This window comes from Drosophila biarmipes, chromosome 3R (genome assembly GCF_025231255.1).
Source record: "Drosophila biarmipes strain raj3 chromosome 3R, RU_DBia_V1.1, whole genome shotgun sequence".
NCBI lineage: Eukaryota > Metazoa > Arthropoda > Insecta > Diptera > Drosophilidae > Drosophila > Drosophila biarmipes.
The window spans coordinates 3,854,115-3,877,944 of NC_066616.1; the positions used below are offsets into that span (position 1 = coordinate 3,854,115).

Consider the following 23,830-nt stretch of genomic DNA (forward strand, 5'->3'; position numbering starts at 1 on the left):
CAGACATCGCAGGCTACTTATGAACTCAAATAAAATTAATCGTTCAGCATTGAAAAGGGTTTACTAAGTATATATTATTTTTCCAGCCCCATCAGGAGGATATAGATATGCAAGCTGTGATCTCAGAGCGCAGGTCTCTGGAGATCCTCAAACGGTCGCTGCCTTCCGAAGATGCACGCGATAGCGATGGAACTTTCAGTCGAAAGCCATCCACAGCCGAAAGTCTGGACTCTTTTGTCTCCGCTGATGAAAGCCACTCACCAGCGAGCAAGTCGCCAATTCCGGGGGCAGTAGCTGGAACAGAGGGATATCCACACCGAGTGCCTACCATAGAATGTGAAGAGCCATCTATAGAGGAAGACGAAAATTCTTCCGAGCGGCGCCACCTAAAAGTTGGTAGGCAAGATACAAATAGGCTGAGTCTTGATCGCAGTCGCAGTGATGAAACAGGGTCCTGGATCACTGTGGAATGTGACGAATTCATAGGATCTGATACTTCTGACAATGAGCCACGTACCTTAGAACCGGATCGAAATGTTTTTGAAACGCAGGCTACTTTGGAAGATGCGAACCCGCTTGATTACTCAAACTGCGCAACTCCCACTTCAGATTTAAATATCCTTTTAACTCCACCCAATGCAAGTCCCCAAATCGAGAAGTCCGTGCTGGAGACCTTCGAGAAGTATACAGGCTCTTCGGACAGCAACAAGAAAAAACAGATCCTGGAGAAGCAAAGCGACCGTTCGAAGAGCTCAGATTCCTGGACGAGTGGAGAAAAGGACACAAGTCTGCAAAGACAACCAGATTGGAGCCTGTCGGTGGGAAAGGAGAAGAGTTCAGTAGAAGATGAGTCTAGCGTTAGCTGTTCCATTGCCCGACCTCTAGGAATATCGCATGATTTTGGCAAGGAGGAGGCGCTCAAGTGCGAGGAACTCAAGCAGCGCATGCTCCAGCTGGACAAGGATGAGATCACACCCACGGGATCTAACGAGCAAACGCCCACCAACGAGGCCAAAGTCTTGGTTGGCAAGAAACCGAGCACCCCGACGCTAGAAAAGCAGAGTCCGATCGATTTGGGAACCAGCACGGAGTGCTACCTCGATCCCATAGAGGAACGCATTGCCAAAATATTGGATAGGGGCGGGGCACGCACCGAAGACAGTGAATCTAGTTCTGGTGGATCGCGCAAACCACCGCGAATTGAGAAGCCGGCAAGGGCTAATGCGGGAAAGAAACTCTCGGTAACTCGGGCGGAGCCAGGAAAATCGGGAAGTGATCGCAGTTCGCAGGAATCGAAATCCAGTTTCGATTCTAAAGGTTCTTTGAGTGTGGAGTCGCGCGGTTCATTTGAGACGGAAAGCAGTTCTGGTTCTCTTGGGGCGGCGCAAAGGCGTGGCGATCTAGCACAAAAGGAGCAACAAAGCACCTGGCGCCCGTTTCCCATCGAGAGCTCAAACAGTTCTAGCACAGATGATCCTTGGCATCATGTGGAAACGGATGGAGGATATGAGCGGTACGATGCACTAAATCCCTTGCAAGACTCCTCTGACAGCGACGTAAAGGAGGTTTCTCCAGATGAGCAGAAGGACGCCAGCGATCTCAGCTACCAGGACGAACTAAATGACTTTCCGGCCACATTTGGTTACCCAGCTATGACAAGTAGTTTGGGAGGGATTGGAGTGAACCCCACGGACATTATTGGATACAGTACTGGCTTCACCTTGGGCAGGACTCTCTCAAGAATTTCGGAACGTAGCACTGCATCCGAAAAGTCTAGCATGGAGGATGACGTGAGCAAGGCCTCTACGCATTCCGTCAGCATGCGGGATGAGTCTGTGGGCTCCACAGATCACCAGCCCAGTCTAAGCTCTGATTCGAGGAGCAATACTAATCTTGCTTACATTTCAGATGCAGATCGACGCACTTCGGCAGAGATGCCGGAGATTCCCTGCGACTCTGCAACTGGTGATCGTCTTTCTAGTTTGGGAAGTCTTAATGAACCGAAATCACCAACCTTAGTCACAGGACGCTTTTCTGTGACTCACGTTGATGAACTGCAGGGCGACGATGTGGAACGACACACACTCATGTGCCTTTCTAATGCAGGTAGTCAAGATTCGGAGGACTGGCCTCTGCCGGAGATTCCCTTCGATCATGTGCCGGTGAAGCCGGCCGACTCAATGTATGCCATGCCGGATTTGGACAAACCGGTGCCCAAGTCGTTCTGCTGGAAAGCGAGCTTGTCGTTCCAGCAGTCACAGGATTCCCTAGACTGGCCTTCGCCTCCCTCAAGTGCTATTGGAGCTCCCATAATTGTAGAGAGTATTGAAACATACTACGCCAGCGAAGCCCAAAGTGCCGATAAGGTGGTTCTGGATGAGGAGATGGCAGTAGGTCCTCCTGATGTGGCCAAAGTTCTTCCCTACGAGGACACCGCCTATCTTATGTCGGCAGCATTTGATGACAATGATTTTGGCAATGAGCAATTGCAACCGGATACTGTTAGCTGTCTTAGCTCCACTCTAAGTGCGGCCTCCTGTCTTTCGTCATCGCTAAATGTGAGCTGTAGCACCTCCTCCACTCAGGCCACCGCAAGGGTACAGCGAAAGAATTCTAGTCCCGAAGTGATTGTAGCTCAGCCCACTAGATCACCAGCTCCAAGAAGCCCTCTCTCGGAAGAAGAGTTGTTTTCTAGTGATGATGTTTTCATGCCGGGGACTATTAAAGTGCAGTTATCACCAGATACTCAACTTAGAAAGCTTTCGAGGGGCTCAAACAATTCGGATACATCCATTGACGACATTCTGTCTGGAAGCACCACCTATCTGGAGGACCAGACTACTGTGCGGAGAAACTACGAAGCTCGTTTGAGCAGCGGTGGAGGTGGAGCGAGTTGCAAAAAGTGCAGCCACTCCAGTCACTCAGAGGAGGAAACGAGCTCCCTAGGCACAGACCTCGATGGCACTGTGAGGATGGGAGGAATGCAGCAGAAGAAGTGCACCCATAGCTCCCACTCGGAGGACACCTCAATTGGTCTCAGCATCTCTGAATGGTCCACGGGGACCAACACAGTGCGCCAGTATGCTAATCTTTCCGGATCAGATAGCCTCTCTGCCGTCTCAACACACTCATGTGCCAAGAGCGAGAAATCAAATCAAACCAAGTCGAGTATTAGTTCGATCAATAAATCTGCTGAAAGCCTAAACGAGCAGAGTGGGGGCAGTAGCTTCTCGCACAAGTTCAGCGGGGATAATGGTTCATCAGATGGTCTGCGATATGACATGCTGTCCAATTCCGAGACGGACAAGCTGAGTGAGCCTACCTCAGCAACTCGTAGTGATGACACTACATTGACTCTTACCGAAATGGCTCATACCATCAGCGAATGGTCTACTTCTAGTAGTCGCACCCTGGTCGGCGTGACCCCTGGAGAGTATCATCCACTCAAGCAGGCACTGTCGGGAAACAAAACCAGTCTAAGCTCTCCCAGCGAGGAAAAGCGTTGTGCATTGCCACCGGTACATAGAAGGAGCGGGAGCAATGGCAATCAGGCAAGAGCTGCTCAAGAGCTCGTCGACACTCAAACTGGTTCGGAGACAAGTGCTGCCGCCCGAAAACGCCGTTCTCTGGAGATGATGTCCAAGCTATACCAGAGTCAGGAAATATGCTCCGAGTCCGAATCGCCGTTTGTGGAGCGTTTGTATGCGCACACCGAGAAGCTAACGGAGCGCTATCAGAGCCAGGAGTTTGTGCCGCTCCATGGTGTAGTTTCAGGACCTCAACACCCTTCTCCGACCACTACTCAGATACAAACTCAGCAGGCCCAGCAGGTGCGCCAAAAGCCTAGGGCCCCCCAACCGCCCACGAAACCAAAACCAGCAGTTACTCGACCGATTATGCAGGCCTTGCTTAACAAAATGAAGCAACCTGGACTGGCGGAGCAGGCAGCCGAAGCCGCAGAGGCCGAAGAGAAAAAGGCTCAGAGTGCAGTTGTTCCTACTGCGGGAAAGCCGAAGCCTCCACCACCACCAGTTCCCACAGTGCCTCCGATTGTGACCCCCAGTGATTTGCCAGGTGAAGTTGTTGCTCCTCCACCAAAGCCGCTGGCCAAGCACCACAGCTATGATGATAGGACCCTTTCCAAAACCCAAATCCGCGAGTTCAAGACCACAAGCAAGCAGTTGCGGCAGTCGAGCTCCTTCCACGAGCACATGCTTAGCAAGTCGCAGCAGTCGTCACAGGAGCTGCCCATGAGAATCGACGAGGAGAGGGATCCACACTCCACGTCATCGGCCACCAACACAACCACCACCACCAACACGCTGAACAGCGAAAGTACGGAACCCAATTCTCCTCAAATGCCTCAGCGGGCGGATAAGTTGGTCCGCTGTTCACCTTATTACTCCAGCAGCTTAAGCTCGGAGTCGCCACCAAATCAGTTGCTACAAAAACCCCCAAGGAAAGGGGCAAGCCAGCTGAGTGCTGGAGCTATGGCTACTTCCCTAAAGAGTCCCCCCAGTGGAAATGATACAGACAGCTCGTTGGATGTGCGGGGTCAGGAGGCGAAAATGAGGAGCCGGGGCTACCGAAAGAAGCGTCAGCTACCCGCCAAAAGAATGAGGGCCAATATGACCGCTGCAGCTCTGTTGGAGCAAGCGGAGAGTTCGGAGTGCTCAGAGGGCTATTTGCCGGAGGTCGATTCGGGCAGCTCGGAATACTCGTCTTGCCAGCGGGATGACCAGTATCTTGAATTCGACGAGGAACTGGAACGGGATCAGGAGCACACAGACGAGTATGACGATTATCCGCAGTACAGTGGAAAATTTGAGAGTCTGGACATGAGCGACAATGTGGACGAGATGGGTTTTCCCCGTTACGATCGCCTGAGCCACATAACCAAGCCAATGTATCACCAGTCCTTGGTAATGGAGCGCCCTAATCCGGTGCAGGTTCCAGCAGCTACTAATCATCCAATGCCTCCGGTCTCGGGGCAGCCCGTAAAGCCAGCTCGGACTAAGAAAAGACAGCTGAAGCGGGAGGACTCCACGGCCGCAAGTACATCCGGGTTTTCGGGAGCAGTACCCCAAGTTCGACCTTATCATGGGCGAAGTTATTGCAATCCGGAGGAGAGTGAGTACGAGACCCGTGGAGGTGGATTGTCCGACGAGCTGGCCAATTCTAGTGAGGACAGCTGTAGTGGGTTCGGGGGTGAAGTGGGAGCATCAGGATCGGGCACCATAAAAAGGGGTGCACCCAAAGGAGTGGTACAGGACCAGCACCAAGGGATGGGTCCCCAAGCTCGACAAGGGCTTCCCTATCCCGATTTTCTGTCGGACTACGAGTCGGAACCCATTGAGTATGAGCGATACGCCTGCGGGCTGGATATACGTGTGGATCCGCCGCCCAAGTTCCATGACTCGGATGAGCTCAGTGACCAATAGGGAGGGAGCACCACGGAATTCCCAAGGAACCCCAATAAACCCAATTGCGTGTGCTTAACGAATGCAGCCTTTTAATTTGTTCCGTTGCCTTGGAAATTTTTAGAACGACTCTTCGACTTTTACACACGATCCAAGTACTTATAACCAACTTATTTGTAACTGAGACTGATTTACGACAAGCAAACAAAACAAAAATGAAAACCCAAGAATCTTACAAGCTGCATAGAAAACTTAAAACAATTATAGCTCCCCTTGAAGCGTTAGAAAATCAAATTCAAGTAAAAGACATTTTAATCAAACATTACAAAACAAAACAAATCAAATAAAATACCTTAAATAATCGAGATGATAACAGGAGCCCGTAGGTCGGTGTAGTTTGAGTTGCCTTTGGCGGTATTGATATATGATAATGTTATAGATCAATTCAACATTTAAATATATATGGGGTATAGAGCGGAAACGTTAAACGAGTTGAACAAATTTTAATGCACTGTTTAATCATCGAATAATGGAATACAAGAATACAACTATTTAATTGTTATTTAGCTAATACAACACAACTCGAGACACAACACATAAGATTAAAGTTATTAAATAAATATATATGAATTATTCAAGTTGCCACGAAATCTGCGACATTACGTTTAGTATTTCGTCAGTATTGGTAGCGCAGGTCGTTCGATCCTATCCAACTAAGTTCCAATCCAAGTGTCAAAAGCGGGCAATATCCAGAGTCAAACCTCTAAACCAGTTTTGTGCATCTATGATCTAAGTTTAGCCATCTCAGATGATGAAGCGACAAATCAGCCAAATGCTTTAAAACAATTATCCTAGAAAAAATAAAAAGGTTTTGAATAGTTCTCACAATGCATTAGTTTAAAGAGTCTTGAAGGGGTCACCCTAATCCCGATCTAAAGTATTCTCCTACCAGAAGACGGCATTGTCGCAGTGTAATGAAAGCATTTACTCTATGCTTTTACGCGATTTTCTAGCCATATATATTTTATATAGGTCTTGTGCTATATAAGTTTTTAATTTTACAGCAAACGTTTTTAGATGCAAATTACCAATTAAACTATTACTTACGATTCTCAAGTGAACAATTGTTGTCCTAGCCATTAGTTCAGCTAAGTACTTCAATGTGCCAAACCGGAGATCCCATGATGGAAATCCATATACCAATAGTATATTAAAAATGTAATTGTAATGGGAGCAGAGCACGGAGTTAATTGAGACCCTGTTAAGTTTTAAATCCGATTTAAAACCTATATACTTGTATTTAAAGGAATAGGTTTATGTATGTTTGGTCTTTAAGTTTACGAAAAGTATAAAAATATATTTACGTGTTATTAGAGAAAATGCGTGGAGTAAGATTGGTATTAGGTAATTACATTCGTACAATAATTTTAAAAGTTTAATCCAATCAAAAGTATTCGAATCAAAATATTTATTTGCGTTTATATTAAATGTAAAATTAATTAAGATCGATTGTTCTGATAAGATTGGTTGTTCTGATAAAGCTTGTATTAAGTTAATTAAATAATCATTAAATATCCTACAATATCTAATAAAATGATCTTTAGTTAGGAAAATGGTATACATTTAACACCTCAACGAGTTTTTAATACCAAATTTTACTTTTTTCAGTTGGGCTTGTGTTTTTTGATTGAAAAATTATTTTTCAAAACATATACTTGCCCAAAGAATCCCACAGCAGTATTAGCTGAATTTTAAGAAATTAGAAAAAACAAAAGTTTGCAACACTAAAGTTTAATTTAGATTATAAAAATTAATTGGAAAAAATCTTTTCCTCACACAAAGTCAAAACAAAAATCACTCAACCGAAGAGAAACAATGATGAAAGTCTTATAATATAGAAGCCAATAAAATGTACACGAGCAATCGATTAACAAGCATTAAATTATAAATATATAGAAACGAAACTAAATAAACAAAACTTCATTAATCAAATAAAAACATCGAATAGTTTAATTTCAGAAAAAGAACTACGTATTTATTTTAAAATTTGTTTGAATGTAATTATTTTAAGTAAGTTATTTATAATTTGGTTCAATTTAGAAATTTAGTCTTCAGAAGTAGTTTTAATTTTAAATATAATTTGTTATCTTGCTTTCAGGCAAGAACTGGTACTGTTTTAACCTTACGTTTTCTATGTGTAAATGTATATGTATTCTATATTTGATTGTTTTTCAAAAATATGTTCCCATTCTAGTCATTTTTTATCATTTCATTATTTTTTATTTTCGTTTTGTTTAATTTTTAGATGTCTACCATGGTATAAATGGCAATATGTCGTTAGACAGGCGAGGTGAGATTACCACTCCTCCCACTCGTTACGACCTCACCCTAGGATCGGACAAGTCCTCCTCGCTCTCCCGATCCGAGGCTGGCACCTATGATGTAATCCAGGCTGAGATCCAGCACGCCAAGCGCCAGGAGCTGGCCACAGGCGTTGCCACCGCCCCACACCAGAACGGACACAATGGGAACGGAAGTGTGCACCCACTTAGCACGCAGCACGACATTGAGGCGGAGGTTAAGAAGCGAAAGTGGCCGACCGAGCCCAGCTACTTTTTGGCCAAGGAGCTGCTGATGACGGAGCGCACATACAAGAAGGACCTGGACGTGCTCAACACGACCTTTCGGCAGGTCTTGAGTCTTGGCGATGTGGAGCAACTGCAGCCGCTATTCGAACTGCTCGACTCCTTGGCCCAGCACCACAATCTCTTTCTGCGCGACATCGAGCACCGATTGGTGCAGTGGGAGGGGCGTGGTGGACACGATGCTCATCGCATCGGAGACGTAATGATGAAGCACATGGCAGCTCTGCCCATCTACGACGAGTATGTGCAGACGCACCTGGATATCCTGCACTGCTTGAACAACATGTACGAGGCGGATGAGCGCTTCCGCCAGGTGTACAAGGAGTTTGAGCAGCAGAAGGTGTGCTACCTGCCCATCGGTGAGCTTCTGCTAAAGCCCCTTAACCGCCTGTTGCACTACCAGCTCATCTTGGAGCGGCTTTGCGATTACTATGCGGAGGAGCACACCGATTACGCCGACTGCCAGGCTGTGCACCACTTACTCGTTCGTAGCACTAAGGAGATCCGGGCCCATCTTCCCGATGCTGCCAACTTTGTGGAGCTGTGCGAGCTGCAACGCGACATCAGCTTTGAGCAGTTGGTCCAGCCGCACCGCCGTCTCATCCGCCAGGGTTGCCTGTTGAAGCACTCAAAACGCGGTCTGCAGCAGAGAATGTTCTTCCTGTTCTCTGACCTGCTGCTCTACGGTTCTAAGTCGCCAGTGGACCAGAGCTTCCGTATCCTAGGCCATGTTCCTGTGAGATCCCTGCTCACCGAGAACGCCGAGCACAACACCTTTTCCATCTTCGGTGGACAGTGTGCCATTACAGTGAGTGCAGGTACCACTGCCGAGAAGACTCTTTGGCTCGCCGAGCTCTCCAAGGCAGCAGCGGACATAAAAAACCGGCCGCCAAACATGCAACTGCAACTGACGACGCTGAAAAACTGCAGTGAGTATAAAATTAAGAGATTATTCGATGAAAAAAAGAAATAAATGATCTTACAGTAGAAAGGAAAAATAATTGTACCTCTTACTCAACTAAATGTGTTGAGAGTGTCATGCAGCGCAAGTTTGTCTCAGCAGGATGCCACACCCACAAGCCGCGAAAAGCTGTAATCCCGCTGTTTTTATGCTAGTTTGCCACGCCCACTCTAACTTTTATCAACTTTTTACTTAAATGCTGAGTTACGGCTTTCTAATAGTCGAGACAATCGAAGGTAGCATTCTCTCTTGTTGTAACAGGAAGAAGGAAGCATTTCCGACCCTAGTTAGTATACTTATTCTAGATCACGATCAGTAGCCGAGTCGATCTAGCCATGTTCGTATGCCTGTCAATCCGAATAAACGCTTAGGCCTCGGAAACTATAAAAGCTTTAAGTTTGGGGATGTAGATTATTGAGCTTCAGATGTTGCCGTCTTAAGGTTATGATTTTATTCGCATGACATGGTTTATCTGCCAAGGTGAATGAACTTCGGCTCGCCGCTGCTGGTATTCTTTATTATTTCTCTTGTTAAACTTTTCGATTTATTCTCTACATTCTTGGCTGGCAAGAAAAGCACACTGCAAGACCTCGTAAGCAAGAAATTCACCCAGTTCCCGATGTCCTCTCTTTAGAAAGCCCCCACTAAAGTTTTTGCACCCAATCTGCAGGTTCTTCGGAGGAGGGGCTGGACCTTTTCGGTCTTACCAACGGAAACAACAGCAGCTTGAACAGCAGCGTGAACGGGGGCGGACCGCTGACCCCGCAGCAGCAGCAGTTGCAGCTACAGCAACAACAGCAAAACCGCACGCAGCCATCCCGCAGCAATACCGCTCTGCACGTCTGCTGGCATCGTGGCGCCACCGTAGGATTGGGCGATCATCTAATAGCCGCCGAGCACCAGTTGTCAGGCTACCTACTGCGAAAGTTTAAGAATAGCTCGGGCTGGCAGAAACTGTGGGTGGTGTTCACTTCCTTCTGCCTGTACTTCTACAAGAGCTACCAGGATGAGTTCGCCCTGGCCAGCTTGCCGCTGCTGGGCTACACAGTGGGCCCCCCTGGGCACCAAGACGCCGTTCAGAAGGAGTTTGTCTTTAAGCTCTCCTTCAAGAACCATGTGTACTTCTTTCGGGCGGAGAGCTCCCACACCTACAACAGGTAAGGTTTATACTAAACTATTGTACGCACTCAAATAACATCATATTTCATGACATCATTATATTTCATAACATTATAGCCATGTCTGGTTTTTGTTTCTTAATGGAGGTCTTTATACCAGTTACTCATAGATTGAAAGGGTATACTTAATTCGCCGGAACGTATGTAACTGGTAGAAGGATTTCCAATCCCGTGTTCTAGCCATGTCCGTCTGTCCGTATGAACGCTGAGATCTCGGAAACTATAAAAGCTAGAACAGTCAGACTTTGCATGCAAATTCCTGGGCTTCCTGCGCGGATGCCACGCCCACTCTACAGTTTGCCTCATCAATACCTATCGATTGACCAAAAAATATGGCACGCCCAATCTAACTCCCACAATCCGCAAAAAAAAGGACGCGTCAAAAATGTGTATGCTAAAAAAATGTTTACATTTTTCTCCTACGCTTCGAAACAAGACTTTAGTTATAAATTTCTAATAGATCCCTAAGGAAGAATCGGAAACTTGGTGTTTTTTTACATATTATTTTATACTATTGGGAGTATTATTTTTTGAGTTTATAAATATTTCGATTTAAATTTAATAAAAATCGGACGACTCTAACGTCAAAAAGGGTCAGAGAAGTAATGAAATATTAATTTAAAAAAATGCATTTTTAATGTCAGTAAAGGTAGAAGCCGTCCTTAAAAATTAAAGACGGATTTTTTTTATAACTTCAAGGGTATACAAACTTTCTTTTCTACATTCGGTACGATGCAAATCAATTTGGCTGCGCTTAGCTGTTTGATTTTAATAAAGGGTTTTTTTAATTAAATGTGACATATTTTGTTGCAAATTATTTATATTTATTCGTAATTGGCGCAATACATATTGAGTCAAAGCGCTTTAGCGCACTTTTGGGTGTTACCGTTCTTTTAATAGTAAACAAAATTTGTTGAGTAAAATATAGCTTATTATACCTACCCAATTACAAAATGCAAGCAAATACAAATAATAATTAAATTTCTTCTTCTTTTTCCAGATGGTTGGAGGTGCTGCGCAGTACGACTCAAACCCAGGACTTTAAAAATATTCACAGCCACGCTGTGCTAGGCAACTAGGAATACATATTGTTGCAGGAGAGACAAACTGGTCCTTCACATTATAGTCGTGCAATTCCATTAAGGAGGCACTCAAATATTCAGATACGCATAGAGACGCCTTTAAGTATTCTATTTTTATACAACGTATACACCACACAAAATATTTCCATTTTATATATTCTACTTTGTTTTCAATATTACTCACTCAATGTATTCTATTGGTATCTTTGTAAATAATGTCTTTGTCGTTTGATTTGTACTACGCCTGCATTGGCAATTATTTTGTGTTTATAGCTGGTTTTATGTGTTTTAGTTTTCTGAGTTATGTGTCCACTCAAATCAATTATTTAATAGATATACTTTTCGGAAAAAAGTATAGAAGAGCAAACTGATTCTAGAATCAAAAAAAATTCTGCAATTTGTAATCATAAGTTTAAGTCATTAACTTTATTAAATTAAACAACTTTAAATAAAAGAGTAATACAAATTTATGATGCGTTTTTTAAAGAACTCCTAAATATTGAATACTAAACACAATTCAACAGTTTTGGGTACATTATATGTTTTAAAACATTTTCACAGTAAGATTCGAAAGATTCAAAACATCAACACTGTTGGTTCAGGCAAGGATCTAATATGTATAGCGAAATTCGATTTTAAATTCTTTAAATCATATGTTTAACGTTTTCCTTTAAGGATTGTAGGGATAAGGCAATCCTCTCCGCAAAACGGAAATAAAAAGTAGAGAAAACGTTACAGTCAATAGCTTCTGCCATCAGATATCAGTTACTCAGCAAAAGGGAGTTCGAGAGAGAATGAGATATGCAGCAAATCGGTTATATACTAGCCTATGTATATACCAGCAGCAAAGCAAGATTATAATACACTACCTTTTTAGGTCGATTGGTAAGATTTGACGAGACCAAAACAATTTACTTGAAGTTTAAGCATTTAAAGTGGGCATGCTATTGATGAAACCACTTATATCAGTTAAAATACGGGTACTTTGCATATTAATTTTGATCCCTTATATAACCATATCATATTCATATTTTCGAACATGACGAATTGATATTTTCAAACTTATTAACATGGTATTTTTCGTGACAGATTGATATGTGCCCATATCAAATTTGTGAACAATTTATGGGATTTTTACCAGTGTGGTACTTTTTAATATATACCTGATATGTTTCCTTATCAAACTGATATGCTTTCTTAACCAACGAATGAACTTTCATCTTAAAATGGTACTTATTTATTAAATACCCTGTAAGTTTCATTTTAAATAGTTGAAAGGACTTGCAGCTTTGCATCAGCGTAAGGAATTCGTTCTCTGCACAGTGGCCAGCCATTTGACTGCTTAGCGCAGTGTGTGTAGTCCAACCACCCAAAAAGCACGTTTAAGTGTGCAAAAAATAAATAAATGAGAATCTGGAAAAAATCAAGTGAATACAATTGAATATGAGACAGACGGACAGACGGCTAAATCGACTCGGCTACTGATCCTGAGCAAGAATATATATACTTTATGGGGTCGGAAACGCTTCCTTTAACCTGTTACATACTTTCTGACGAATCTAGTATACCCTTTTACTTTACGAATAACGAGTATACAAATTCTACAATGACAACTGTGGCCACTACAGTTTTGGGTAGTTTGTGGGTGTAAGAGTGGGCAAGGCAAATTTTTTTTGTTTGGTAGGTATTGAGACAAATACATTTCAGTTAACATTTTTGTTCTATCATAAAAGCTGTAGACGCTACAGATTTCCGCAGATTGTGGGCTTTAAAGTGGGCGTGGCACCGTGCTCAAAACAAAAGGAAAAGGAATCTGCATGCCACGTTTGACTGTTTTAGCTCTTATTGTTACCGATATCTCAGTGTTCATACGGACAGACGGACATACATATGTAGCTAGATCGACTTAAATGGTGAACCTGATCATGAATATATAAACTTTATGGGGTACCACGCCCACAATCTGCAGCGCCTACAGTATTAATGATAGAAACAAAATTTTTTTGTCTCACCAATACCCATCGACTGACCTAAAAAAATGTACCACGCCCACTCTTACGCCCACAATCGGCTTAAACTTAAATCTGTCTGCCGCCCACATAACATCTACTGAAAAAGCCTGTAGGTGGCGCCGTAAAATATTGCTTTGCTGCTTATATATCTCCATTTCCATGTTGCTTTATTAAGCTGATAGTCGAGGCACTCGACTCGACATTCAAAATAAAGGAATGTGACTGCTTTAAAAAATGAACCTGACTGTAAGACAAACTCGCCTCGATTTGTTCCCGAATTAGCTGATTTAAGTTATCGCGATGATTGCATTCTGCGACCGGAATTACAGGCGAGCGAATTTTAGTTTGTTAGTTCAAAACCTTTACTCATCTCACTCTTAAACACACCCAAAATTCGTGATTGATTTTTTAGTGGTGTTGTAACGATATTTATAGTAACAGCACACATCTAACTAATAACACACATCAACTGTTGTTTGAATTTCAATGATCACATTAATTTGCATATGTCGGGACGGCGCGAACGCCATTCCCGGCTACCAAAAATTTCACGCACGAGTTATTCACATTAGGAATAATCGCAGAGGTCAACTCAGCCGAGGTGCAATGGCCGAGCCTCACTCCGGAGGAACCGCCTTCGTGATCACGGTTAACCTCTACGCCAGGTAAGTATGCCTTGCCCAGCTCGGCACCGATGGGCCCATGAACGAGAAGCTAGAATTAGTTGGGAATTATTAGGTCCTGTTATGGGGAAAACTCACCCCTGACCAACATATACTTGCATGCGCAGAAGGGGGTCGAAAAAATGCTATGAAACCAAATTCCTTAGTCAATTGTGAATTGTTGTTGTCAGATAAGTTTGTTACGGTGTTCTTCAAAGGAGGACTTAACCAGAGACTGAGCTTCATTCAACATTTTCCTCTTTTGAGTCGAAACTGAAAGGCCATTTTAAAATACTTATGGGAACGGATCGGAATGTGACTACACGTAAAATATGAAATACTAATTAGCGAATTGTAGGCAAATCTTAAAAAAACATAAGTTGGCCCCTGCTGTTCCTATCGAAGCTGCTAGCTATGAGAAATGGATAATTCTTAGACTCGTTAATCATAGAGTTAAAGGATATTTTGCGTTTTTAACTTAGGTATAATATAAAATATAATGTATAAAGTATATACTCCTGATCAGGATCATAAGCCGATTCGATCTAGTTAACTCCGTCATTCTTTATGTCCGTATGAACGTTGCGATCTTGAGTATTATGACAGCTAAAAAATTGGCATATCAGAAATATGAAAAATTAATTTATTCAAAAATCCTGAATTTTTTTAATTGATTTTTTTTGAGTTAATCTTTTTTTATACTTTGAAAAAATACAATTTTTGTTCAAAATTCCTCTTTCTTAATTTCCAATTTGGATCCATTCTTTGCCAAAATTATCAAATAAACTAACTATATTTTTTTACATTTTTCTTTTACGAGAAACCGTTTACCAGAAAATCGTTTGATGCGGTACAGGTGCGACAGTTAGTTTGCCAATTTTATTCAAAAACAACAACAGACGGACTTTAGATTCGCAAAGAAATTCAATGAAATATTTACGTCTACCTCAGACGATGATTTGAAAATACGTATCTAATCGGTCAAAATAAGGTGGCTTCCCCTTCGAAAGATATTATAAAAGTGATGTGGATTTAAGGGTTTTACAAAATAAATAAATGCGATTTTATGTTATTTTCATTTATTGATATTTGAAATCTTAAACTTTATTAATAATAATAATGTTAATTACAGTAAGGTAATTTTAAATTCCACATCGTTCGAATGGGTCGCACTAATCCTCGTCCTTTGCTTTTTTCTGTAGATTGATCTGGGATTACTTGACTTCTCTACTTTAGTTAGTTCGTAGTTAATAAATCAATAGGCTGCTATATGGTAGGTTTTTCATATATAAGATTAACATGATGCTCAGAGCATCATCATCGCATCGTCGTTTCTGCGATTCATCCAACACAAAGTGCCAAAAGTGGAGGGTTCGTAGCAAAAGGAACAGCAATTCGCATTCAACAGAAAACAAGATTAAGACTCGATTGTAAACGCTTAAAAACTAACTAAATCGATTGCCGCAGCCAAGACACAGTGGAACCTAGAGAGTACATAGCGTGGCAAAATGGCAGTTTATGAGGTGTTTCCAACCAACTATACACTAAAGAAAGATCCCGTACTTCCTTGAGCGCCATTAAAACAGACCAAATCAGGATACCATCTTGAATTAGACCAGGGATCAGATCCTACATTTAGGGTAAAAATAGCGTGTGGTTCCGGTAATGAAAAAATCGAGCAAAATCCTTAGCGCACTGGTCACTGGATGCTACAGAGGTATACATACATATTTAAGTGCCTGTTCAATCCCAACTTGGAGATTTGTTTTCACGTACCATGTGGATTAGTTTATATTGCTAACAACTAACATTTAATTCTCAATTTCTAGTAATTTCACAATTTATAGCCAATAAACTTATGAATCGATCTAGGTAGCACGTGTATGTTTCAGTAGGACTTAAGTAGGTATTATTGATGACATTGGGCACTCCACCGCCAAACTGTGGGGTTTGCTACGACACGAACTACTACAAATATTATTTTGTTTAGATTTTTGAATTTTTTTTAGTTGCAGTTTTAGATCAGTTTTACAGGACTTGCCTTGCGCACATCTAAAATGAAACTAATTGGATTTCGCAATTGTTTGACATGGATTTTATAATTTTTTTTATTATTATAATTAATAATTTTTTTTTGCCGCTGCTATTTGAATGATAACATTTGAATTGTTAGCTTATGAGAGTCTTATTGCTGGCTGCCGGCTTAACTAGCGGCTGCAACTACAGGAAACTTCCGGGTGTTTTTGAGTGAACTGATTTCGGGATCGGATTAGGGACAAGGTGAAACTAGCGGCCAAACAAATATAACTGAGAACTGCTCAGTAGTTATGGGTTGCGGGTGGTGTGCGCAGGTGTGTGAGCGGTTGGGGTGAATATATGCTGCTGTGCCGTGCCGTTGGCGCTGTTACAATTTCATAGCATTACATTTATCATAAATATTTCTGTTATTATTTAATTTAAACTTGTTTATGGTATTGCATATTTTTGTTGCTGTAGTTTGCTGATCTATTAAGCTGCGATCGCACTCGAATCTGCTGCCGCTCCTGTTGTGGCTCCTGCTGCTGATGCTTCTGGTGCTGCTGCTGTTCCTAGAGTGGGCGCATGGCTAATCGATGAAACTCTGCTCCACGCAGGCTTTCACACGCTTCTCGTACTCGCGGCGATTTTCTTTGTACAGCTGGGCGGCGGTGGAGTTAGCCGGTGAATTGGGATTAGGATCGCTCAGCAGTGACTAGGGGCACAAATCAGCAGAGGTTAGAAAAGCTTGAAGAGCTCCTAACAGGTACTACTCACCTGTATAGATGTTAGTATGGCTGACACGTCGTATGTGGGACTCCAACGGTTCTGCAATATGTCCAAGCATATTCCACCGTCTGCGTACACATTGGGATGAAATACTTTCGATACGAATCGAACTGTTGGCGGTTTGTTTGGATACTCTTCCGTAAATTCTATGGTTAACTTAAAGGTTCCGTCCTCGAATGGTGTATCGTGTGGACCAAAAATCACAGCGTTCCATATCATAATATTATTATCTGTTGGCGCACCCGAAACACCCGTTGGTGGATCCTCCTGAAGTCTGCAATAAGTGAGAACGAAATATATTAAAACAATATTATAATACAGCTAATACTAACATAAAATATACATGTGATGTACAATATGCAGGCCAAAAAAGCACAGCAAGATAAACCCTGTGAAAGAAGATTTACAAAGAATGTCCATTTGGCAGCGGATGTTAATATACATACATATGTATCTATGTAAGCTGTTCAGTTATTGACCCAAGTAGGTCGACTTGCAACGATCATTGCGCTGAATCGTACCAAAAGAGTGCTTTAAAAGAGTTTCTTTTTGGGAAAAGATTAATGAAAGCTTTTATTTAAAAGCCAAATAAAATTTTAGGACATACAAAAATTAAATTTTTGGCAGCAAGGGCTCGATTTCCATCATATCTCAACGTCGTAAATAGGTTTGTTTACCTTTTTTGCACACAAAGTATGCGCAAAGAACTATTTTCAGGAAAGAAAAGCTGAAAACACTATCTGGAAGGGAATGGCTGGGAAATTGGGTCAACAAAGAGCAACAAGCAGGCGGCGCAACCCGTTTAACCGCGCCCTTCAATCGGCTTAAATCGATACTGGGGCCAAGTGAAATCATCGATTAAACAAGCAAAGAAACGCAGGTGTACAGAGAGAAAAACAAAATACGAAATTTAGGAAAAAGTTACAGATTGCTTTGAATGTTTTGCAAAGCCAAAATTACCAAAATTGTAATATTGTACATATTGATAAATATCTATTACCAACAATTTTTATAACTAATTTAAAATACACTTTTCATAATATTTTCTTGCTTTACAGAGTGTCCCAAATAAAATTCTTGTTTCTAAAGCTCACAGAATCGATAAGTTAACAGCTGGTTGTAATGAATTTTACCAAAGATTTCCTGATTCCCCTGCATTTTAAGTCAATGTGCCGAAAGATCAACGTGTTCTATTCTGAACTCTCTTGAGGAAGCCCCGGCTCCAATGTGGCTGTTCCAAGCATTTGAAACAGTATATTCATGTGGTGAAATATTATTGATATCCACACATTGTTCGTGTTATTGTTTTGATAATTGTGGAATGCAAGATAATCGCCCTTTTTGCCTGGCCTTCGGGCGGTACTTTGCCTTGGGGTGGCAGCCCGCCCACGCAAACAGCCTTGACATTTGCTTCGTATTCCCCAGTGCAGTTTGCGGTCCAGTGCCGCGCCAACATTCAAATGTTCGAAGACTCGAGGATGATGAAAGCACAGAATTGAAATCGAATGAAATTCCAATTGGAGTGCGCCCTCTTTTGAGTGAGTCAACAAGGTTAAGCGCGAGCGTGAGAGGGAGGGGCGAGGGGCAGGATGCAGCTGCTGAGTCAGGCGAATCCGAAAACACAATGCTGTTAATGTTTTCTGCGACGCAATTTCGGCAAAGACGGAAGGAGAACTTTGTTTGGTTTTCCCAATTTTCCCCTTTGTTTCCGCGCCTTTCCCCGCACCTCTCACACATCAAAGTCAAGTGTCAAAGACAAACGAATTGTTTTTGTTGTTGTTTTTCGCAAGAGCAAAAGCAGCGAAAATAATCAACCACTCACACACACTCGTAGGTATTTTGGCTGCGCAAACTTTTCCACTACATACAGACGTGGGGCACACACACGCGTATGTGCGGTCGTGTGTTCGCTTATATGTATGTATTGGGCAGCGCAGCCCCAGGTTTCTTTTCTCCAACATTTTTTCGCACCACGAAACACGAATCCGCGAATCCGACGATAGTGTGTACTTCGCGACTCGCCTCTCGCTTTCCTGCTTTCCTTTCGACTCGACTCGATTTGTTTCCCGTCCTTTGCTTGCCCTGGGTTTTCTTTTCTCACCTTTTGAAATCTCTCATAAGACGTCTGCGTGCGGGTGTTGACATGTTTCACAACGATACTACCACTTGTGTTGGATGGGAATTCGAACGCCTGGGCGATGCGCTGTGTTTTACAAACGGAAACGGTGAAATTTTGTAATTTTATTTTTAATTGAGGGCAAACTCGGGCAGCAGTGGTATAGAGCTGGAACAGAAATCGATGTTTCCTCGATACTATCGCCCAGAGACGGGGCTCAAGTCGATGCCACTGCGATACTATCGCTTTGAGCTGCAGACTTGCCACCTCGAAAGAATCAAGCGTTGCCGGACCGGCGCAAAAAACAAATCTTGCATTACTAGATGATTGTCCAATATTTAGTGGGTGTGTGTAATCCTTGCAGAGAAATCACTAAAATCAAAGTACTGAAATCGAATAAATTAATTAGGACTTCTTTTCATGAGAAGATTTCGATTTGCAACCAGAAAAATGAATAAAGTCATAGAAATAAGAGTACATGGAAAAGAACAGTATTTATGCAAATAATATTAATTACACTACCTTAATCTTAATGTAAATTATAACTTAAAGTGCGGGCCAACCCCTAATCAGGAAATTAAGGGATTTATTGTGAGCAAGGCAAATTGTTTTATGACAACCTCTGCGCATGGCATCCGTTGTTCCCCCTGTAACAACCACTAATAATTCCCAACTAATTCTAGCTTCTCGTTCATGGGCCCATCGGTGCCGAGCTGGGCAAAGCATACTTACCTGGCGTAGAGGTTAACCGTGATCACGAAGGCGGTTCCTCCGGAGTGAGGCTCGGCCATTGCACGTCGGCTGAGTTGACCTCTGCGATTATTCCTAATGTGAATAACTCGTGCGTGTAATTTTTGGTAGCCGGGAATGGCGTTCGCGCCGTCCCGACATAAGCAAATGAATGTTATTTAGTTAAGTAAACTTTTTTAATACCCTCATACCCCTGGGAATATTTGGGATTTCAGCATTTTCTTATACTTTTGTTGTTTTGAGCCTTCAGCAAAAGAATACATACTTGTTTGTTTACTGGAAATATTAATGGCGCCGCAGTTAAAATCGTAAGTAACTATTTAGTTTTTTTTCCATACCTTTTCCTATTTTTTTATTATTTGGATAATAACACCCTAATTTAAATCGTAGTGCGGTTGCCCACTACCCACTTTCGGCAACCTGTCAAATAGGAAAATCCGAGTTAGAGCCAAACATAGCACGTTGCAGATACAACCCTTACACGACGGCTTACCTCAAGGATCCCCACTCTTTGTTTTAATTTTCCTTATCCAGCTCAACAGCCTCTCCGATATCTAAGACAATCACAAAAACCTTACCCACACAGCATAGGCCGATGACTAAAAATATTTATTAAAATAAAACAAGACATAAGGGTCTCGATAAACTTGAATGGTCTATTTAACAAAATTAACGCTTGGTGCCAGCAAACAGGGGCAATGTTCCCGGCTTCAAAATGCAAGCATATCTATACGAGTATACTCAGAAAGAGAGTCTGCTCATGCCAGGTCTCTACGCAAGATGCGACCATTAAAAAGGTCAAGGAACTGTCGGTATTAGGACTACATTTTGACAGCAAATACAATTTTAAGCCCCACTCTAAGAAACTGCACAAATCAATAGACAAATCTCTAAGCATAATAAAATGCTTATCCAATCCAGCGGAAAATACACTCACATACCCCAATCGCAATCGTAAAAAGCCTATGCATCTCCAAAATCCCCACTGCGAACATCATTAGGAGCCTTCTGCTCTACGCCAACAAATAACCTCTACCTTCAATCAAATTAATAGAAAATAGAACCGAATACCTAATAAACAAAATCAATACACACTTTCCTTCAGGCCAATGAAACCCCGCTCAACCAAATCATATCATATAGCTCCCCTACGAACAATCGGAAATCTAGTGGCAAAATAATATGAAAAAATTATATCTTTGGTGGTTTTTACCATATAACCTCCTAAGTTTGGAAATAACCTTTTTTAATTATTGCTGAATTTCGAATTCAATTTTATCAAAATCGGACGACTATATCATCTAGGCTTGAAAATAACTTTTTTTAATTAGTTCTGAATTTTGATTTTAATTTTAAAAAAATCGGAAATTTCACATGGTGTTATTTCTTATAACTGCAAGGGTATACAAACTTCGGCTTGCCGAGGCTAACTTCCTTTCTTGTTATATATCCTTTTTGTTCTCTTAAGTTGAGTAACGGGTATCTGATAGTCGAGGCACTCGACTATAGCGTTCTTCCTTGTCTTTAATTGCATTTGCAAATTTACGAATTTACGAATTTTTGGAAAGTTGGTTTAAAACATAGAAAATAACACTCGCATTACACGCCTAGGTCATTTTTATGTAGTTTGCAGTAAATGTAGTTAAAATAGTTTTGTTTTTAAAGAATGTTTGGTAAAGCTTTTATGTCTGCTCAAATTTGTTTGGTTTATTGAATAATTTAGGACTAATTAAAACAATTCGAGTGTATCACAAACTTAATTCTAGCCTAGTTTCAGTTGCCTATTAGACGGGGAAGAGCTCGCTATAGGTAAAGTTCTCCAGGATTTTGGTCGTAATGACCTTGAATTTGGCCTCCAGAGCGCGGGCAATCGGTGCAATTAGATCGTTGGTAAAGACCTCGAAATTTTGGTTGATAGTGTCATTAATGACGTCACCCAAAACTTTGTCTCCATTGAAGAGGTTCTCGAGCTTCAGATATCCCTTGCCAGTGCGAATCTTCAAAGCGAATTCCTTAACGTGAAGATATTCCAGATCGTTAACAGGCTTGATATCATACTGGACGCGCACATAAGCCACAAAGTTGGTGAAATTTCCTGTGAATGGTCCATTACCCTTGATGGGCAATGCCAGGATGTTGCCATTGATCTCGTACATGCCATCGCCGTGGAGATGGGGTAAAATCAACTCGAAATCGAATCGGCGATTTTGGGTGGACGCCCTCAGCTTAGTGATTTCGAAGTTAGAGGCGCCCAGGATGTTCAGTTTTCTGGCCTTAACCGTGAGTCCGGCGGACCCGTCCAAAATGGCAAGATCTCCAATATACAGGGGCTCTAGTGGTGGCACATTCAATTCCGTAATACCTTTGGCCAAATAGGGTCGCAAATTGTGAACACTGCTCTTCAGGCACTTTGACAGTTCGGGATCATTGCGGTGGCACACCTGGATATAGTCAGCTAAGGGGTGCATTTGGTAAGTGTACTGAATATGTTTAGAGGGAGAGCTATGACTTACGCATGTTGCCAGCTGAGCAACCCAGGATGCAGATCAAGAGAGAGGCCACGAGAAGTAGGGAGTGCATTTTGCTTCTCAGAGTCAATTGTTTTCTGTGGAACGATAGGTAGACAACACATTGTTTTTTAATAGTTTTGGTTGACGTTGAAGTTGTTGATAGGGGTTTATTAACCCCCACTGATTCAAGCAACGGAAGCCGCCCTTAAATGATCCACCTCCCATTTCTATTAACATTTGAAGTGGATAATTATATACATTTTGTCGCTGCGACTCAGTCTAACAACTGGGAGGAACCTAGACTGCTAAATTACTGTCATTTGCTACCAGTTTTGTTGCCAGTTGCTATTAAATTTTGATCGAGACCTAATGGTTTTTATGCCCTTGCAGAGGGTATATTGATTTCAGGCAGATGTTTGCAACGCAGTACAAAGTAGTCTCCCAGTTCTAAAGCTATTTCAAAAAGCTTCCTTCTTTTGCAGGTAGTATTTAAGTCGGAACCAACCGGATCGGACAACTATATCTTTTAGCTCCCATAGGAATATTTAGAAAATCTTTGTTTAATTGTATCTTTTCTGTTGTTTAATATATCACCTCATACGTTTGGACATACAGTTTTTTGGTTATGAATTTTTTGTTTTGACGTACCTAAAACTATTGGGGATAACACTTTTTGTATTTTTAAGAATTTCGAATTAAAAGTAATAAAAATCGGACAACTGTAACGTATATTTGTCAAATTAACGGTCAGAGAAATAATTATAAATAGGAACAATCCTTAAAAATGTAACGTAGTGTTACTAACATTAATTATTTCTTATACATGCAAGGGTGTACAAACTTACTCTCTTGTTAGGAATGATTGCAAAGGTTAAATATAATTCCAAGGGAGTATTTTGAGTGTTAAGTATGTAAGTAATTTATATTTGTTATTTTTTTTGTAACTTGGGGATCATTTGTAAACTTTTTTATTAAAGGATATAGCTTTCCTCGTTTCCTAAACTAAATTGCAGATTAAAATTTCATATAAAATTTCATACCTAAGGACACTATATTTCTTAAAAAAATGATTTAAAAAAATGTTGCTATTAATTACGTTTGACCTATATTTCAAAGTTCTTTTTTTTTATTCATTAAAACTCTGTATTTTTAATACTTCATACTGTAAGGGACTATCTGTGTAGAGAATTGAAACTTTTGGGGTGAGTACGCGAAATCTTAAGGGTAAGCACCAGCGTCAAAACTTACACAATTTAGCAGATATTTTAATTTATTTTGCAACTATTTGTTTTGGCACTGAATTGTTATCTTTCTAAGCTGTCGAAGGCTGCTCAACGTTCTCGAGCTGTCTGAGCCGGGTGTTGTTTTAGTAACCGTCAACGTATCGTACTGAATGCTAAGTTGTTGAGACCGGCGTATTTTATAGCAAAAATTACGCTACGATTTACATGAGAGCTTGGGCAAGCTGTGGACTGAAAACACACGACGTAGAACTTGCCCGCCCCTGCCCCGCCCCTTGACGCCCCCTCCCCCAGAAATCGGCAGGTAAGCTTGAACAACTAGAAAGAGATGACCAACTACTGTGTCGGGAGAAGGAGGGAGAGGGAAAGAGAAGGCGAGCAAGACGCTAAGCAGCTACTGTTTAATAATTATAATAGAGATTGGCTCCATCCACACTAATGTTTCTCG

The 23,830-nt window shown here is 41.7% G+C and overlaps 3 protein-coding genes and 2 non-coding genes across 7 annotated transcripts in view; 2 read left to right on the top strand and 3 right to left on the bottom strand.

The window, feature by feature from the left end:
- The window catches only part of LOC108032901 (FERM, ARHGEF and pleckstrin domain-containing protein 1), a 29,577-nt gene extending 17,821 nt beyond the window's left edge, over positions 1 to 11,756 (top strand). The window contains exons 10-12 of one of the 2 annotated variants that reach the window (XM_017106944.3): positions 7,726 to 8,994; positions 9,697 to 10,183; positions 11,205 to 11,756. In XM_017106944.3, the coding sequence (XP_016962433.1) occupies positions 7,726 to 8,994; positions 9,697 to 10,183; positions 11,205 to 11,283 (1,835 nt within the window). In that variant the 3' untranslated portion in view covers positions 11,284 to 11,756. The other variant, XM_017106943.3, reaches the window with a different exon arrangement.
- Positions 11,757 to 13,806: 2,050 nt separating this feature from the next.
- On the bottom strand, positions 13,807 to 13,971 carry LOC122817835 (U1 spliceosomal RNA). The gene has a single exon (XR_006367406.1). It is a non-coding gene; the product is annotated as a U1 spliceosomal RNA (small nuclear RNA).
- Positions 13,972 to 16,032: 2,061 nt separating this feature from the next.
- On the bottom strand, positions 16,033 to 19,069 carry LOC108032913 (ubiquitin-conjugating enzyme E2-17 kDa). 2 transcript variants are annotated; one of them, XM_044091064.1, is made up of 4 exons: positions 17,212 to 17,228; positions 17,098 to 17,154; positions 16,754 to 17,039; positions 16,033 to 16,691 (listed from the first exon to the last, which is right to left on the bottom strand). In XM_044091064.1, coding segments are annotated over exons 1-4 (471 nt in total). In that variant the 5' UTR covers positions 17,214 to 17,228; the 3' UTR covers positions 16,033 to 16,565. The 2 variants fall into 2 exon arrangements, with proteins under 2 accessions (XP_043946999.1, XP_016962466.1); XM_017106977.3 differs by lacking the exons at positions 17,098 to 17,154; positions 17,212 to 17,228 and adding an exon at positions 18,867 to 19,069.
- Positions 19,070 to 19,605: 536 nt separating this feature from the next.
- LOC122817823 (U1 spliceosomal RNA) lies at positions 19,606 to 19,770 on the top strand. Its single transcript, XR_006367394.1, has one exon. It is a non-coding gene; the product is annotated as a U1 spliceosomal RNA (small nuclear RNA).
- A 1,541-nt stretch (positions 19,771 to 21,311) lies between these two features.
- LOC108032912 (protein takeout) lies at positions 21,312 to 23,543 on the bottom strand. Its single transcript, XM_017106976.2, has 3 exons — positions 23,390 to 23,543; positions 22,145 to 22,236; positions 21,312 to 22,086 (listed from the first exon to the last, which is right to left on the bottom strand). Exons 2-3 carry the CDS (start codon positions 22,209 to 22,211, stop codon positions 21,416 to 21,418), a joined length of 738 nt encoding a protein of 245 aa, XP_016962465.1. The 5' UTR covers positions 22,212 to 22,236; positions 23,390 to 23,543; the 3' UTR covers positions 21,312 to 21,415.
- Between the last annotated feature and the right edge of the window lie 287 nt (positions 23,544 to 23,830).

What these genes read in the sequence shown, in the direction of transcription:
- LOC108032913 (XM_044091064.1), bottom strand. An exon ending in ACATCACATGTATATTTTAT is followed by an intron (nt 17,040 to 17,097) that starts GTTAGTATTAGC and finishes CACTTATTGCAG; the next exon opens with ACTTCAGGAGGATCCACCAA. An exon ending in CCATACTAACATCTATACAG is followed by an intron (nt 16,692 to 16,753) that starts GTGAGTAGTACC and finishes TTGTGCCCCTAG; the next exon opens with TCACTGCTGAGCGATCCTAA.
- LOC108032912 (XM_017106976.2), bottom strand. Translation starts at nt 22,211, where the DNA reads ATGCACTCCCTACTTCTCGTGGCCTCTCTCTTGATCTGCATCCTGGGT. An exon ending in TTGCTCAGCTGGCAACATGC is followed by an intron (nt 22,087 to 22,144) that starts GTAAGTCATAGC and finishes TGCACCCCTTAG; the next exon opens with CTGACTATATCCAGGTGTGC.